The sequence below is a fragment of the Platichthys flesus genome, chromosome 13 (genome assembly GCF_949316205.1).
Source record: "Platichthys flesus chromosome 13, fPlaFle2.1, whole genome shotgun sequence".
Taxonomy (NCBI): Eukaryota; Metazoa; Chordata; class Actinopteri; order Pleuronectiformes; family Pleuronectidae; genus Platichthys; species Platichthys flesus.
This window is the reverse complement of record NC_084957.1, coordinates 15,867,791-15,884,864: the sequence shown is the minus strand read 5'-3', so window position 1 is coordinate 15,884,864 and position 17,074 is coordinate 15,867,791. Positions and strand designations below refer to the sequence as shown.

Sequence of the window (17,074 nt, the reverse complement as noted above, 5' to 3'; positions counted from 1 at the left end):
AGTAAGGACTCTCATTGGCATATTAAACTAAATGCCTAACTCTCACCCTAAATGTCATGTCTTTGTTACAGGATCTACAGTTGATCCGGCTAGTCTTGTTTTCACATTCCAGACTAGGAGGCATATAGAAGAACTTGGTATGTCATGTTTGTCCTTTTGTCATCACCGACAAGGGCTTAGTCAACCTTCTTTTGACATCGATTCTTGCTTGATTGGTTTGTAGATGGTTGTGCTTGGCGTTGGTGCTTTGTCAATTTTACCAAAGGAAGGTCGGTGAGAAAGATCAAGGACATTAATCGATGCCTCATATTTTCTTGGCTTTAGTTCACTATCATCTCCATGTCTCATCATCTCCAAAAATAGTACTGTTAGTAAACTTTATTCAAACAGCACTTTTCTAAAGCTTTCACAAAGCACCAAAACAGTCAGGGAGGGGACATTCATTTAAAATAAGAGAAAACCGACACAAAGAGAATGTAGCGTAAAAACCTCAGCAAATTAGATAATGAGTAAGATTGACTCAGTGTGATGTTTATAGCTTATGTAGAACATCTGATCTTGGCCCTCCAACAAACCACAGCTACTCTCCGTTTCAAAAAATTTCCCGGCCACTACTTTCAAACTCATGCATCAACCGCTCAACTTCTGTTTCCTGATAAGATCTTCTCAACCTCAAAAGTTTACATGTAGAATCCCGGAAATCCTTTTTGGGGCGATTGAAAAAATATCTGTCTCTGTTTCCTTTGCAGCTTCACTTGCTCTATACATCCAGACTACTTCATTTCAAACTGTAGTACACGTTTTACTGTCTTTACAGCTCGCATGTGTGAATGTCTGCTTATTCAACATTACTACAACACCAGCCTCCAAAAGACTAACTCAATAATAACAATAAAAAAGTGTTCAGCCCAAGTCATGCTTCTGTGTCTAATCTACGCTGTAACTCCAACGTAACAGCACCCTACGCCGTACCCTAATGTGTGCCTCCCCAGAGATGTAACCACGCATCGAGGCGACACAGACCGCAAGAGCTATGGTTGGTCCGCTTGGTAGATCACATTTCTGACAGTGTTTCCGGAATCTCCTGCTTAGTCTCTTTCGGTTTAATGGTCATACAGAAAATCTCCTCCGACGTCCTTCTTTTATACTTTGCAGTTCTTTCAGAAAAAGTAATTGCTCTTATACACCTATCTGCTTCAACTCCAACATGATAACGCTTGCCATTGTTCTGAAGTAACCTGAGAAGCCAGAGATACTCAACACAGTAGCATAGGAACTCTATGGTCACAAGCGTTTTGGATCCACGCCCACTAGCAATTCGGTGGTGTAATTGAAGTGCGATGCTCACACACCAATTCACATCTACTTTATGCTCACAACGGCGTAGGCCCCATGCCTAGGCTACGTGCGTACCTATGAGGTAGCTTTGATGCAGAACCATAAATCTGCCTTTTAAGGTGCAATTCTATGCAAATTTGATCTAACATAAGGGATAATAAGGCCGTGGTCCAGGCACAAAGATATTAGTTTTTGGATAGGTTGCAAAAAAGATCATTGTGAAATTTAGCACTTTGTAACCTAATTAGCTTGCTAATGCTACCAACTTTCCTTTTATTCCTCTTACAGAAAAGCTGACAGCATATCAGCGGGAGTTCCATGCCCTGAAAGAGCGCCTTCGTGTGGCAGAGCACAGGACGCTGCAGCGCTCGTCTGAACTCAACAACATTCTTGAGCAGTTCAGACGCGCAATCGCCGAGACTAACAGCAGCAAAGATGCTCTCACAAACTTTTCAGGTAACGAACACTTACAAAAACATCTGATGACTCATTAACTCTAACCAAGGTTTTACACTGTTGAGTTAACATCAGAGCTGATACAGTACATGTATACCGTTATATCGGAACTAATGAAGAAATAACAAAAATAACTCTTCTGTGAGTCCCGCAGTGAATAATAATTATTGGATTCATTCTGTAGTTATAGCATCAATTTCCTACCAGTGCACATTAGTGTCAACAGGTGGTAATTTAAAAACTCATGTTTTTGTGACCTATTTCTGGGCGGCTGTGGCTGAGGGGTAGAATGGTCGTCCTCCAACCTGAAGGTCGGCAGTTCGATCCCCAGTCTGACCCATCTGCATGCCGAAGTGTCCTTGGGCAAGATGCTGAACCCTGAATGGCCCCCCATAGAATAACAAAGCGCTGCGAATAGATGCAATGTATGAATGTGTGTGTGAATGTAAAACTGTACTGTAAAACGCTTTGAGTGGTCATCAAGAATGGAAAGCGCTATATAAATACGATGCCATTTACCATTTCAGATGAGACGCAGAAACTACTGAAGGAGCTCTCAAATAGGAAACAGCTCCAGGTGCCAAATATCTACCACCACATGCCTCACCTTCTCAACAATGAGGGGAGCCTGCACCCAGCCGTGCAGGTTGGTCTTGGCCGCACGGGAGGTGAGAAGCTTATACATACACTGCAAGTTATGTAGAACAGGAAGGCCCCTGGTTTATGAGAGGCCTTCTTTCCTGCATATGCATGCTCTTCCTACACAAACACACTCAGACCCCCAGAGATCCTTATTACTCATTAAGGATGAGAATCAAGTCTCAACAAGTTTGCACTCAGGGAACTAGTTAAAAGCATACATCCCCCCTGGACTGAGGTTTCCAACAATATCTTACTGATGAACACTGGCAGAGTTGAAGATGAACTGTAGTGCATGTACAGTATGAGCCCATATTTAATTAGCAAATTATTTATTAAACAATGTTTATATCTTGTATCTGTCTCTCTATCCTAATATATTTTTGCTTACATGGTCTTGCGCTTGTTTTAAATGCCTTTCTCTTGTTTTTTCCTCTCTTTTAATTTGATTGAAAATACTCTTTAAAAACAAAAAAACAGTCACACAAAGTTTACTAAAGTAAAACCAGAAATTTCCCATGGTAACTTCACAGCAACCACATTTTTAATAAGTGCAATGCGTCCTGTCAAAGTTGTTTTATATGGATTATTTCACTCCTGTTTCCCTCTTCTCTATTCGCCCCCATTTTTTAGAGGATTATTTATCTGGCATTGTTGGTGTGAAACATGGAGTGGATCAGGGACGTGAGGGAGGTGACTTTAATGGTGGCTACGGCTCGAATGGTGTATCCAGCTCATTCCTAATGACAGCGACAGAGGGGGGGAAAACCGTCTAGACAAGTTAGAGGAAAAGACGGCGGGACAAGTTGAGTTTTTTGTCCCTGGCCCATGGCCTGTTTGACTAATGAGTGCAAGGTATTCCCACGGGAAACCAGAAAAATGCAGGGGCCATTGTTGCCGTCTTTCCAAGTCACTGCTGTCGAGCTTTCAGGAGACTTTTTGGCTTCCTTTTAGAAATCAGAGAAAAAAAGTCTAGCCACTGATAATAGTCTGTTGTTCTCACCTACTTACAGCCCTTGGGTACTAAAAGTTGTGCTGATTGCATTCACAGTTATACTGGGGGTCCAAGCAGGAAGTGGTAGCACAACCAGCACAGAGGCTATTTTAGCCCTGTCATCCGTGTGGATGCCACATGACATACTTGACAGGCCGCTGGCAACTTTCGGCTCGAAGCCCAAACAGTGACTTTAATCTTTCCCTGTTTTCTGCTGCTAATTGTTTTTCATAGTGTCTTGTGTTTCTCCTCTGCTGGTCTAAGCATATTTGACATTCTCCTGATTTTATAGCTGAGCAAATTAGGCCATGATCACACTATAAAAATGAACAAGTATTATGAGGAAAAACAGCTCAGACACTCTACTTTCAAACTGTAGTATCGCGTTTTCAAAAATCATCAGAGATACTGTTTTACTGACATGGTTGGAGTTTGGCCTGGTTAAATCCCCTTTCATACAGAAGTCAATACGAGTATAATTGCGATCGCAGCCCTGCTAGTTCCAATCAGACAGTCTTCAGGAAGTCGTCTATCTACCAACTTATGCCCTTTTGCACTGTCAATACTCTGTTGGTTACTAAGTAACTTCAATTATACACAAGCATTTGTTTGTTTTGACCAGCATGCCACAAGCTTTAATATATCTCTACTCATGCCCTTCTCTCTCGAATTCCCTTTAACAGTCATGATTGACTCTTCTGTTGGCCTAAGTGAAATCCCTCAGGTTTCTCTGCTCTCCAGTAGATGTGGCCTGTGCAGTGACAAGAATATCATCCCTCAGGAGCGTCCCACTCACTGCTGTTAATCACGCTGCCAACATTTTCTTTATAAGCAATACGGATTTACAGAGAGAAATATTTTGTTGCATCTGTGTGAGATTATGTCTGTAAATCAGTATTGCTGAACAGATACACTATTAATTGAAAGTACTTAAACCTTATATTAGCTTACTGTTTTTTTTAAGTCTTTGTTATTGTTCTTTGTGCAAAGTGTTCAACATGGCAACCTTTGATTCTACTGAAAACTTAGTCAGTTCGAATGGCAGATGTTGTGATCTCATTCAACAAGATCAGTCTAGAACTTGATTTGCTTTTATTTTTATGAAATAGTTAAATCTATAAAGAAAGAAAATTGTTTTATCTGGCCCTTTATTCACATCTGCACCAAAATTTGATAGGGTCTTCCCAGGCGCAGGCTTCAACCCTCACCCAAGTTTGGTAGGAATTAGTTTTGTAGTGTTTGTGTAATCCTGTTAATAGACATGATGAGAATTGGCTAATGATAGCGAGGAATCATCTGAATGCTCTAAAAAGATTTTCTATTTCATTGAAATATAGCAATCAGTGTGCTGCGGCAACCCTTTGCATTGGAAACATTGATAAAGTTTTTACTCTTGAAACAGAAGCAGTAACAAAAATATTTTATTCTAACATGAGACCCATTGATGGCTAAATCACCCACAAAACATTGCAGCCGTGATTTTCTTAAGTCACCAAAAACAGATGAATTAATCAATCAAAAGGTTAAAAAGAGATCTCCTTGCCCGTTGATCAGAATGCTTCTTTTTTTCATACCAATAATCCGTAGAATATTCCACTGTGACCAGTTATGTTTTTTTAATTTAATTCAACCTTGTTTACATTGTAATTTACAAAAATGTATCTAGTGAAGTCAGTTCCTGTCTTGACACTAGACCTAATCTTAAATAATGCAACAAGTCGAGCTGGAAATATTCGGCTGCCCATTGAAAGCATAAAGACACAGTCGAACACTTGCTTCTTTTATATGGAATGCCATGCCAAATCACTTCTTTTCATTGATTGAGTGAAGCGGGCAGACTGATCTATGGACACGGGGAGGGGCAGTCCTGCTCCAGCTGCGCGTACATGCGTTATCACTCACTCACTGTCTTGCACCGTCCCTTACTCTGTCACTCTCTGTCTCCTTTCCTTCCTCCCACATTCTCCTTTCATCCTCGACCTACTTTCTTGCTGGTGGTGGTGGTGGGTGTCGCTATACAACACGGAGCTCAGTGTGAGAAACACAAAGCAAAACTGGGACAGATTCTCCACGCTGCACAGATCACTCTGGAGGATTGCACCCCTTTCTCATGTCCACTGCACAGCACCCTATTTCTGCACCTCAAGTTTTTGTTTTGTGCCTTTGTTGAGGCCCCTTGCACCCCCGCAATCCCCTCAGTCAGCAGCTTTTCCCTTTTTAAACTGTACACACACACCAACATGCACACATTAGCCTCGGTTTGTGTGTTTCATAATCATAACAATCCCCTATAGAGCCAAATATAAGATGATTAGGACAAAACTTGAATTTGGTTTAATTTCTCTGGTATGAAAACAAACATTACCCACGGCTTCCTTCTGTAGATTTTGGCACAAGGATATGAATTCAGTTAAGAGCAAATGTATAGAAGAGAAAGCTAAATATGAAAATATACAGTACACAAACTATTAGGCAATTTCATGCTGCTGTGTTGACTTATTTTCTTTTAAACGCTGATTGATTGTCAAACAAGTTGCTCCTTGTTACATTTGCATCTCCACCCCTGTTTATGCTCTCTGCTATCTCATCCTCTCACTCTCTCCTTACCCTGGTGAAAGTGATCCTTGTAGTCTTCTGAGCACAGAGAACTGGATTTGTGTTGGTAACAGGCCATTGTATTTCTCCTAGTCTCGTGTAGCTTCGGGGGAAGTCTCTCCATCATAAAGAAGAGGCCGTCTGTGTTGCCTCTCCAAGCCTCACACAATAGGGGCAATAAGAAGATGACAATAGACTCTCTTTTCCTCTTTCCATGTCTCGCCGCTGTGTCACCCGACTAGTCTGCTCTCTGCTCCGTCTCTCTCCCTTAGCTCAGACGTGGGGATAACTTCCTTGGTGGACGTTATACATTTTCACCGATTTATTTGTTCGTTGGCTGATTTATTTGCAAGCAAGATGCTGCAAAAACTACAGTTTTTCACATAGATTGGTGGAAGGATGCAGTATAGGTTAGGGAAGAACCCATTCATTCAGGGGGGCAATACAGGACAACTTCTCTAACATTGCGCGATTGGGTGTTTTTTTCAATTTCGATTTATGCATTTTTCAGTTGCTAAAATTGGTGAACATACTGAACCTTTGGGAGTTGTACAATAATTTAACCAGTTTTGGTTCTGGACACTATTTTTTTTTAATCAATTATATAGTATCGTTTTCAAATTATAGCGGTCTGATGTTCTCTGTTCATCGCTCTCTGTTGCTTTAGTCTGTCCAACTTCCTTTAGCTCACACACATTTAACAACATGTCGCTGATCTCAGAGTAAAGGATAATCTTTTGTTAATGCCAGTTATTAAACAATAACCCCAGTATTCAAATTGTTGATTCTTTTATTAATTACAATTATAAGATTGTGTAAGATTCAACTAAAGAACATGCAGCATATTAGTGCAGCTGCGTTACAGACTAATGGCCAAAACTTCTGCTCTTGATTTAGGCTGGTGTAATCTGTTGGTGTCCGACAAAAAGATAATTTGGTTTCGGATCCACTTGATTTAAAATAGCCATCCATTCCTGATTCTCATCACATGCTTATCTCTCTTTTTCTCAGTTACCATGGTGATGGGGATTCCAACAGTGAAGCGGAAGGTGAAGTCTTATCTGTCGGAGACGCTGCGTTCGCTAATAGACAAGCTGTCACCAGAGGAGAAACTTGACTGTGTTATTATTGTCTTTGTTGGGGAGGTGAGATCCCATAATCCAAACTGTATGTGTCATTACATGATTCTTTTACACAGTGAACAAAAATTGATAATAAGAGGTCAAAGTGTCTAAACTACTCCTGGTTGATCTCTGCAGACTGATGTGGACTACGTTCACAGCGTAGTTGCTGTCCTGGAGAAAGAGTGAGTACATTTCTCTGCCTTCTGCCAGACCCACAAAAAATGGAATTGTTTTGAATGAGTGAAAAAGACCCTGATTTAGAGAAAAGTGTGCATCTCTGTTCGACTTGTTGACATCACCAGTGACTCTCTTTCCTCAGGTTTTCTACAGAGCTGAGTTCAGGCTTGTTGGAGGTGATTTCCCCTCCGGCCACCTATTACCCTGAGCTTACCAACCTCAAGGAGACATTTGGAGACTCCAGAGAGAGAGTCAAGTAAGCAGTTCACTTCGCCAAGACGTCTGTGTTATCAGTGTGTTCAGTGCTGGCATTTAATTATGCAAAATGTGATAGAAATCATTATCGAAATCTAGAGCAACCAGCCCTGGGAGAAATGAAATGCAGGAGAGCTGCAGAAAAAAAGTAGAAAGATGAGTCAGGGGGATGTGGGAGTGAACGAGCGAGCAAGAGATTTTTACAGAGGCTGCTCGGGTACTTGGTATTCCACAGGCATTTCTCAAAGTCGGATCAAGGTCATCAGCATCAGCACCCTCTATCTCTTTCTCTCTGTAGTGCTCGCTCTCGTTATTTACTGCGCTTAATACTCGTTATAGTGTGCTAACTGCGGGCTTCATTAGGAGTCTGCTTATGGTGCAGTTTGTGCTGACTACTAACAGTATGTACTTGGGTAATAGCATTTAGGACTATTTGTGTGTGTGGGTGTTTGTGAGCACAGATGCTTATCTGAGCTGTATCTTGTTCAACATTGGCCCATGGGACACACTAATGTTGTGTGTGTGTGTGGGGGCACTCGTGCATGGACTTAGGTCAGTTATATATGAAACGTTTTAAAAGATGTCCTCTTTGCTGAAACTGCAGCAACACTGAACCACCTGGTAGAGGTGAAGTGCATGTGCATCACCTGCCCTCAAATTCAAATTAGTGGTGTCAGGATCAGTAGGCCTCATGGGAACCAAATAGGCATAATTAGATCCTGGTTAAGGTTAGGGTTAAGCATGAATTGGTTATCATAAGGTTAGGTTTCAGGCTGTCCACAATGAATGGAAGTCAACGTGAAGTCGTACTTAGGATAGCGGTACAAACCTGTGTGTACCACCTCACACACCTGTTCTCTGGAGGCATCTCGAACACCTGCAGCTCTCAGCCAACAGCAGCTGGTCCATCTGCAGCGAGGGCAGATCCTTCAGATCAAACAGTTACTGTGACAGCATCGGCTTATAAATGATTCAAATAGCGTCTGCTGTCGTAACATGCAGGAAACCTTGGAGCACCAGATTTGCACAGTCTAGCTTTTCGTATGTGAAGCAGGGACTTTGACATGCTTTTTGTGTAATATTTAACCTTACAGTGACACAGCTTTCATGTTTGTCGATTTGTATCTGCTTTGTTTAGATGGAGAACCAAGCAGAATCTGGATTATTCCTTCCTCATGATGTACGCTGTGAGCAAAGGGGTTTATTATGTCCAGGTATGTCCTTACAATAATACATTTCCCCATAGCAACTTGCTGGAGTGTATTTTAGGAAAGGTTCTGTAGACAATTACTCAAGTATCAGAGTGAAAACCTTTTCTCTGCAAACTCTGACGTGCCCTTAGACTGAAGCTCGTCCTTCCAAATTAAAACACAGCTAGTACTTTAAGCAAATCTGTGTTGTTACAGCATTTCTCCAGAGCCCTGTTGTTGTTGTTTGTTTTCAGACCGGAGTCGGTTTCACTTATTCTCAGCCTAATCCTCTTAGACATCTATAACTCTTATCCCTCTTCTTAGATTAAGTAGGCGTTCAATTGGGGAATGTTTACATAAACATTGACTCTCTGCAGATTCGTAATTCTGGGAGCAGCCATTAGAGGTTGAATTTAACTGTGTTGTCAATCTTGCATCTCTGTGTCAATTCCATCATCTGGTCTCAGCTGGAGAGAAGAGGTATTGCCCCTCTAACATCTATTACTGCTTTAGAATAGTGTAGGCACTCAGCAGTGTCCTTTTAGATCAGCTTGGAGTGATACAGCAGGAGGGATACTCCTATCCCTCCTGCTTTTCTCCCTTTCCATCAATAATAAACCCAACTATTCAATGTGGTTATTTCCATCTTACATTTCTTTTGTGTGACCCTCTGTTTGTTCAGCTGGAGGACGACATTGTGGCCAAGCCCAACTACTTTGCCACAATGAAGAACTTTGCCCTGCAGCTGTCGTCAGAGGACTGGATGATCCTGGAGTTCTCTCAGCTGGGCTTCATTGGTATGATCCATTAAGCAGATGATCGTTGCTCAGCATCCACAAAGGCTGTCAACTGAAAATCTGTTGCCAGGCTATATGATTGCTATAAACTGGTTTTCCACTCATTCTTTTAAATCAGTATTACAATTACAAATATTACTATTGAATAAAGACAGACAGTGATCTTAGCAGCCAGTAAAGAAAATATGGACATTTTATTAATCTCTATGGAAATTGGGTTATTGCAAAGTAATGTTTAGTGGTCCATATAAAGCAAATCCAAATGTATCCATATCTATTCTTTTACGGCCAAAATGGCAATGATTAACAAAACCTATCCTGCATGATATATATATATATATATGTATATCATTGGATATTAATATATATATACCTGTTTATGGATCTGTGTTTAAATGTAAGTACTGAAATGTAATTGTATTATTAAAATGAAAAGATTTAACATCCACAAAGCTGGCTTCAGGTTCCGAGATGAGTTCATTACAGTCGATATAATGAATGATGTGATATGAAAAGTGTTCTGCTTATCTTAATGCAGCTGTTATTGGTCTGTTGTTCCTGAATATTTTGTATTTTATCAGAATCATCCTTCATCTGAATGGAACGTTTACAGTTTTGTAAATGGATTTTTGGCACTAAAAATTATCAATGGGAGCTTTGAGGGAAGCTGATGATAACCCTGGGTTTGTCCTCAGTTTTGCAGATTTTGTCCTTCTAACTCAACAAATATTTATCTTGCCAAATTTTGACCCTTACTTTTCTGCTAAACAATATACACCTTATATCCAATAAAAGTATCTTCTGGTAAAATAGGAACTATCAACAAGCTTCTAGCATCTACTCTTTTCTGGACTTAAGTATCTAAAGCGTGAAACCTTGCTATACAGACTATTAAAAAATAAAAATAAACAGCCTTGAAGGCAAATTTTAATAACGTTTTTTAAATTGCTCGTTTGTAATAGGAATTACGGTTGATAATTGGATATTAATGTGTAGTTTGCTCTGTACTTTGTTTCTCCTTCAGGAAAAATGTTCCAGGCTCCAGACCTAAACCTCATTGTTGAGTTCATCTTCATGTTCTATAAGGAGAAACCCATCGACTGGCTGCTGGACCATATTCTCTGGGTCAAAGTCTGCAATCCTGAAAAAGATGCGGTGTGTACTGTGATCAATTAATGCATGACTAAGATTCTCCGTCATTTTTTATGGTTTGTGTCAGTTGAATTCGGAAAAGGCTGGGTATGAGATCCGTGTACATACAAAGGGGGAGAAAGGTGAGGAGAGGTGGGTGTGACGCTGCAAAGCCAGCAGCAAACAGACAGGTGAAAGGTAAACAGACAGTTAATGACTTTAACGTAAATATTGCTGAAGGGTTGATTTTATTTCTCTAACTGCCTCCACCCTTTTTACACAGACGAACAAAGCAGCTAATTTATAAAGCCAACATCCCCCGCTTCTCTTCTAAGGAAAATAAAACCAGACAGTGTGTACACACCTATACGTTTGTTGCATAAGTTGGAGGATAGGAGGGGGTTGTTGAATGACTGTGTGAAAGACAAACGATTACCATGGCTCCCAGGTAAACTATGGGTGGGTCTCTGAGCAGAATTCTGCTTAACGATAAGTACATGCACACAGCAGAAAGAAGAACATGTATGTCAATTTGGTCTCATTCCCACTTTTCTTCTTTCCAGAAACATTGCGAGCGTCAGAAGTCCGGCCTACGTGTGCGGTTCAGACCCTCACTATTTCAACACGTAGGACTTCATTCGTCTCTCGCAGGAAAGATTCAAAAACTCACAGTGAGTCTCGCACCCTCTGAGTCATTTGTTTTCAGCAGCAGTTAATGCTACTTCCTGTGTAACACTGGTGTCTGCTCTCAATCTGCAGGACAAGGATTTCCTGAAGCCGCTGCTCCACAAGATGCACGTCAACCCACCAGCTGAGGTTTCCACATCAATGAAGGTCTCACTCCAGAGAATGTATTTTACATTATAATATGAAAAGAAAAATATAAAAGTGAAAGCAGTGATCAGAACATTTGTGTTGTGTCACGCAGGTGTATCAGGGTCACACACTGGAGAAGACATACCTAGGAGAGGACTTCTTCTGGGCCATTACTCCGACTACAGGAGACTACGTCCTCTTCAAGTTTGACAGACCCGTTAGCATAGAGAGGTAGAGGAGCTTTTGCCTCTGTGGAATATGCTTGTGGGCACAGCTTCTTATCATTTCCTTTCAAACTAAATTATGACAATGCACATTACAGCCTTCTTGCTCACACAGGCATATACAAAATCTTTTTTTTTTCTCTTATTCCCTCCTGCTGCCTTTAACTGATTCAGGTTTAGATTCAGTGTGTGCTGTGTGTGTCATGTGCTGTGTGTCTCCGGGGATCGGGTTGAGTTAATGAGAGTGCTCTAAAATAAGCATTCACAGACCAGCCTCCTACTCTCTGTGGAGCCGGGGTAGAAAGGGAGCAAGACAGTGAATGTGAAGGGAGCAGTAAGCGAGACGGACGGCTCAGAGCACAGCTGAAAAGGTTGTCAGCTGACATTGGGACGAGAGGTGGGGCACATCCGGGACACCCGCCAGCTTATTGTAGTGGCAATAAACAGAGAGACATATAACCATTCATACTTGCATTCACACCTAGGGCCAATTTAGAGTCTACCATCAACCTACCTCCAATCTACCCTCCTCTTGTAACGATTTTATTTGGGCGGTGATTACGTTTTCATGGACTCCAATAATCTTACTATTGACCATCAATCAATCAAATTTTATTCGTAGGGCCCTACTTATAAATCACAATTCGTCACATAGGGCCTAACCACTAACCATAACCTTTATTCAGATTATTTTCTTAATCTGGTTAAAATCCAAATATCGGTGTCCATGTAGAGGGGGCAGTGAGTGGGAAAGAGGCCGTCTTGTGTTCCAGAGTTGAGGCTGTTTTTGAGTGACACCAGTTACACTGGCTCAAACTGTATTGTAACGGACGTCGGTAATCATTTCATTATTGCAGGCAGAACTGAACCTTCATAATTATGTTAATCAGGTAGTGAAATGGTGCCTTTTAATATTTTAGGTTTCATGAAATTTACATTTTTTCCTGTATTTATTTTCCATGGCAACAAGCTTAATTTGGCCAAATTGAGAATAAACTCTCAACTCAGACCTTTTCACCAGTATACAACACAGTGTGGATATGAAGGGATTAACATGTTATCACTGACACTAAGTTACGGGATCAATTAATACTCAACACCTGCACACTAAATAAACACTATAGTAAGACAAACAGGAGTGACCATGCACTCCTGTAGGCAGCTCTCAGGTTGTAGTTAGGAAAAAAATTCTCACTGTATGTTACTTACGTGATTTATTATCATCTAAAATGATATAAACAAAATTACATGCATTTCTTTTGTACCTTTATGATTGTGTGTTTTTTATATAACAATTCTTGATCACTGAGTGAAATATTATGACTGTTATAGCAACGAATGATCTGCTCTTTCAGAACATAATTTCATGGACATAACTTCATGTCCACAGGTGATTTGCTATTCTGTTTGTGTGTTTGTTTGTGGTGCAATAATGACTACCTGCTGGTGTAAATATTAAAAGAAATGCATTTTATTTGAATTGCAGGTTCCTGTTTCGCAGTGGTAACCAGGAGCACCCAGGGGACAAAATCGAGAACACCACAGTGGAAATACTGCCCGTCTTGGTAGGGATACAAATACACACACATGCAAACACACACACTCACAGTCCGTCCACCTTCTGTGGTGTGATATGGAAACGGCTCTGATTAGATTACATCGAGTGGTTGCTCTTAGGAACGAAGCGCATTGATTATTGACAGGAATGTGAGCGTGACAGAATCGACACCTCCCGTATAGACACAGAATCTAGTACCTATTTTGCTAAGTGCTGCTCAAATGACAAAATCATTTAGATCTGAATTTGTGTCTTAACATATTTTTTTTTCTGACCATCTTCTGCTGTGTTGGCATGGCAGGAGAGTCGACTACAGACCAAAGAGAAGTACAAACGAACAGAGGACCGCTTTTACAGAATCGGTATGTGAGTCTTTTATCACCATGTGTGTTAGTGCATGCAAACACCGACACTGAGATCAGATTACACACTCGCGTCAATGGTGCCTAGTTACAGGCACTGCTCAAGATGTGTGACATTTTTCAATCTGAACTTATCTGCTCTCTCTTTTGTCACTTTGACCTCTTTATAGATCCGAATTGATGTGGATCTGCACCAAATTACAACACTCATAAATATCAGTCCTTTAAAGACTTCTTCTCTGAATAATCAAGGACAATGTTAAAAAAAGCACCAAAAAATTCTTTGATCCATCATCTGATCCCAATCTGCACCAAAATGTATTGGATTCCTGACCGATACCACATCCTTGCAGCACATTTTATGGAAATCGGTTGAGTAGTTTTTGGCATAATCTTGCTAACTAACTATCAAACTAACGTAGATAAAAAAAAATAACCTCTTGTTGTGGGTAAAAACAAACCAAAAGAGATAAAGATCATGTGCTAAAATGTATTTGTTGAATAAATTCCAGTAAATCAGTGAGGATTTTTTTCCCCACTTATTTCTGTGAGGTATTGGCCCTCTGCTCGCTGTGAATGATTTGTAGTTTCTCATATTTGCTTTTCTCTCTGTCCGTTTTCTTTAAACACACAGGTCAGTTTGAAAGGGGTGTGGCAGAAGGGGCTGTAGATCCTTCCTTCAATCCTATCCTGGCACTTCGGCTCTCAGTTATCAAAGACTCTGCTGTGTGGGCCATCCTCAGTGAAGTAAGCCAATCAAACACCACACCTGTTAGCCTCTTGTCCAACCACTTGATAAGTAATGCCACTTGCTCCAGATGCACTCCTTACTTCTTTGGTCTTACTAACAATTGTGACTCTCCTCTCTCCTCCTGCAGATACATATAAAGAAGATAACTGGCTGACTCTTCTGGAGGGCGAACATGACTCATGGCCCCTGGGGGACCAAAATCTCCTAGACTGCGTATGCAGGGCCTCTGGCACCTAGCAACCAGCAGTGAACTCATTAGAGCACACTAGAGTTTCTCGTCTGAGGAAATCCACCTCTCTGTCCCATCCCCCGCTCCTCCTAATGTACCTTGTTATTTTGCTTGTCATCGATCGATTTCCCCTTTCTTTCTTTCTGTCTGCATATCTCCCTCACTCTTGTGCTCTTAATTAGTGTGTGAGATTGTGAAAACTACTGTCTGAAGAACAACAGCAGAGTGCGTGAAGACGTCGGTCCCCAGCTCTGGCTCTGAAAGATACTGTGATGCTCGGAAGCTTTGAATACAATCAGAAAACGCCTGAACAAACAAGGAGAAATGATCACACGCGTGGAGAACCAGTCAGCTGGCCACCCTGAAGATGCTGCCAAATCCCTTCACCGTTACTCAATGCTGCCACCTTTGGGCGAGCTCGGGCATTGCACTGTCACTAACGCCCCAGCAAAGCCCAATGTGATGAGAATGTTATCATCACTAGTGGCCAGTTGTTCTCGGCGCTCTAGATCGACACCAGCCCAGACAAAATAATTTTCCTCGCTCCTTGAGTATTGTAAGTGTCACCCAAACGCTTCACTGGTCCTGAAACACAAACTCAGGAAGAGCTTTTCAAAACTATTCCGAAATCCTGCCTGCAGCCATTTTGGGACAACTTTGACCCTCGGCTAGATTCATGGTAATAACCCAGGTAATCGAGGAAATAAGATCATGACATCACATCTCTAACACCTACTGTCTGGTGGGCTGTGGACGATCTCAGTGTCCACTTTTAGTATACCATCAGACATTGCCTTGGTGTCATTTTCCGATGGAATATATTGATATATTATTACAGCTTTGACGATCTATGAAGGGGACTTAATTTATTTGAAATAAATCTTTAATTTGTACAAGAGGTAAAATATATTTTTATTCTATTGAGAAATGTTTATCCAAGATCGGAATCAGTTTCATTTTAGTATTGTTGTTTATTTCTAAATTGCTATTGTTGATTTTATTTTCACGGTTATAGCTTCTTGCGAAATTGCTGTGTCGGCAAGTTGCAAGTTGGTCAGTTCAGTTTAATCAATTGTTTTCACGTTTCACACTGAAATGTCACAGTTGGGATCGTTCATTTTCTCAGTTTGAGCGCAAAACGTTAGAAGAGTTGTGAAAAGATGCTTTAGAAGTGGTCGTTGGTCAAAATTAGAAAAATGTGCCTTTATCCAGCTTCGTTAACATTGTCTCAGCAACATGATTCCAGTCTGTATTTCTGAGTTTTGTGTCCACTTTGCTGGATATACTAATATTTTAAAAGTGAAATACAGTCCAATTAGTGATTGTCAATAATAATATCTGTGTTATGCTCAGTGGAAAATGGATGTTTTTTTCTACCAGGTTACCATCTGAAACAGCATGATTTGCACTGCTTTTCCACTCTTATGTTCCCATCACACCCCTCACCATTGTACTCAAAAGTCCCATTTTCACACGTTAGATACTTATTGCTCTGAATCCTCTGAAATCCTCTTCACAATTTATTTAGTCCAATCCCGCATCTTGGTTTCTGATTGGACAGAATATCATGACTACTGATCATTGCAGAGTGGAGTGCGTCTTTGTGGTTTGATTTGGCTGAGGTGTCGTTCTTTGGACTGATTGTAAATCTCGGCAACTCTCTCTCTCACTCACGCTCTCTTGCGTCACTTAATAGCTTATTTAAATTCACTTAACAAGTTTTGTGATTGTGTGTGGCCAATGTTCTCAGTATAAGCTATTTTTTAGGTAAAACTTAGCTCATTTTACTCTTGGGTGGTTTACTCAAGGGGTTGTGAAGTGCCTTTGGTGGAAATTGATATGACGGTTGCGATTAAAAGTGCTTGTTCACATGCATGGTCATTATTTGTAATTTATAAACTGTTTTTTTTCTTTTTGTTTGTTTTGAGGGGTTGTTGTTTTTTGTGGGGGGATCAGAGCAGGCTCCCAACCTTCTGATCAAAAGACCTAACCTAAAGCTGGACTCACTTCCTGATTGGATTCTGTTCCTTGGGAGTGGGGATTACTCCATGTAAATGTGTTGTTTTGAAAGGGTTAAGACTTTCAGTTCTGCTAACAGATTCGGCTTCTGTCCCTTTACTCTGCATCCACATACAATCTGACACTGAAAGCATGAAGACAGCATGAACGGTTACGTGACCATCTACTGTATTTGTGGAAAGTGGACAGGAGGCCAAACTCTTCCCATACACAACAACCCCATGCCCATCAGTTCATGTGCCTTTATCATGAACAGTACATGTGAATGCCTACATGTGATGATTTCACATCATTTTTCATGGACATCTTTGAAATAAACGATAAAAGTTCATAGAATTCATGACCATTTTTTGTTTGTGTGTCAAGATTTGGTTTCTTCTTGTATCACTCATACCATCTGCATCACCAGGTCCGAAGTA

The 17,074-nt window shown here is 40.8% G+C and overlaps 1 protein-coding gene across 1 annotated transcript in view; it reads left to right on the top strand.

Moving 5' to 3' along the window:
- mgat4a (alpha-1,3-mannosyl-glycoprotein 4-beta-N-acetylglucosaminyltransferase A) overlaps positions 1–16,991 on the top strand; it is a 28,169-nt gene extending 11,178 nt beyond the window's left edge. The window contains exons 2-16 of the mRNA XM_062402079.1: positions 1,627–1,794; positions 2,322–2,462; positions 7,034–7,167; positions 7,282–7,328; positions 7,466–7,579; positions 8,717–8,792; positions 9,451–9,565; positions 10,590–10,720; positions 11,260–11,367; positions 11,456–11,530; positions 11,625–11,743; positions 13,223–13,301; positions 13,596–13,656; positions 14,291–14,403; positions 14,535–16,991. Of these exons, the coding sequence (XP_062258063.1) occupies positions 1,627–1,794; positions 2,322–2,462; positions 7,034–7,167; positions 7,282–7,328; positions 7,466–7,579; positions 8,717–8,792; positions 9,451–9,565; positions 10,590–10,720; positions 11,260–11,367; positions 11,456–11,530; positions 11,625–11,743; positions 13,223–13,301; positions 13,596–13,656; positions 14,291–14,403; positions 14,535–14,561 (1,508 nt within the window). The 3' untranslated portion in view covers positions 14,562–16,991. The remainder of the gene's footprint in view (positions 1–1,626; positions 1,795–2,321; positions 2,463–7,033; positions 7,168–7,281; positions 7,329–7,465; positions 7,580–8,716; positions 8,793–9,450; positions 9,566–10,589; positions 10,721–11,259; positions 11,368–11,455; positions 11,531–11,624; positions 11,744–13,222; positions 13,302–13,595; positions 13,657–14,290; positions 14,404–14,534) is intronic.
- Positions 16,992–17,074: the final 83 nt, after the last annotated feature.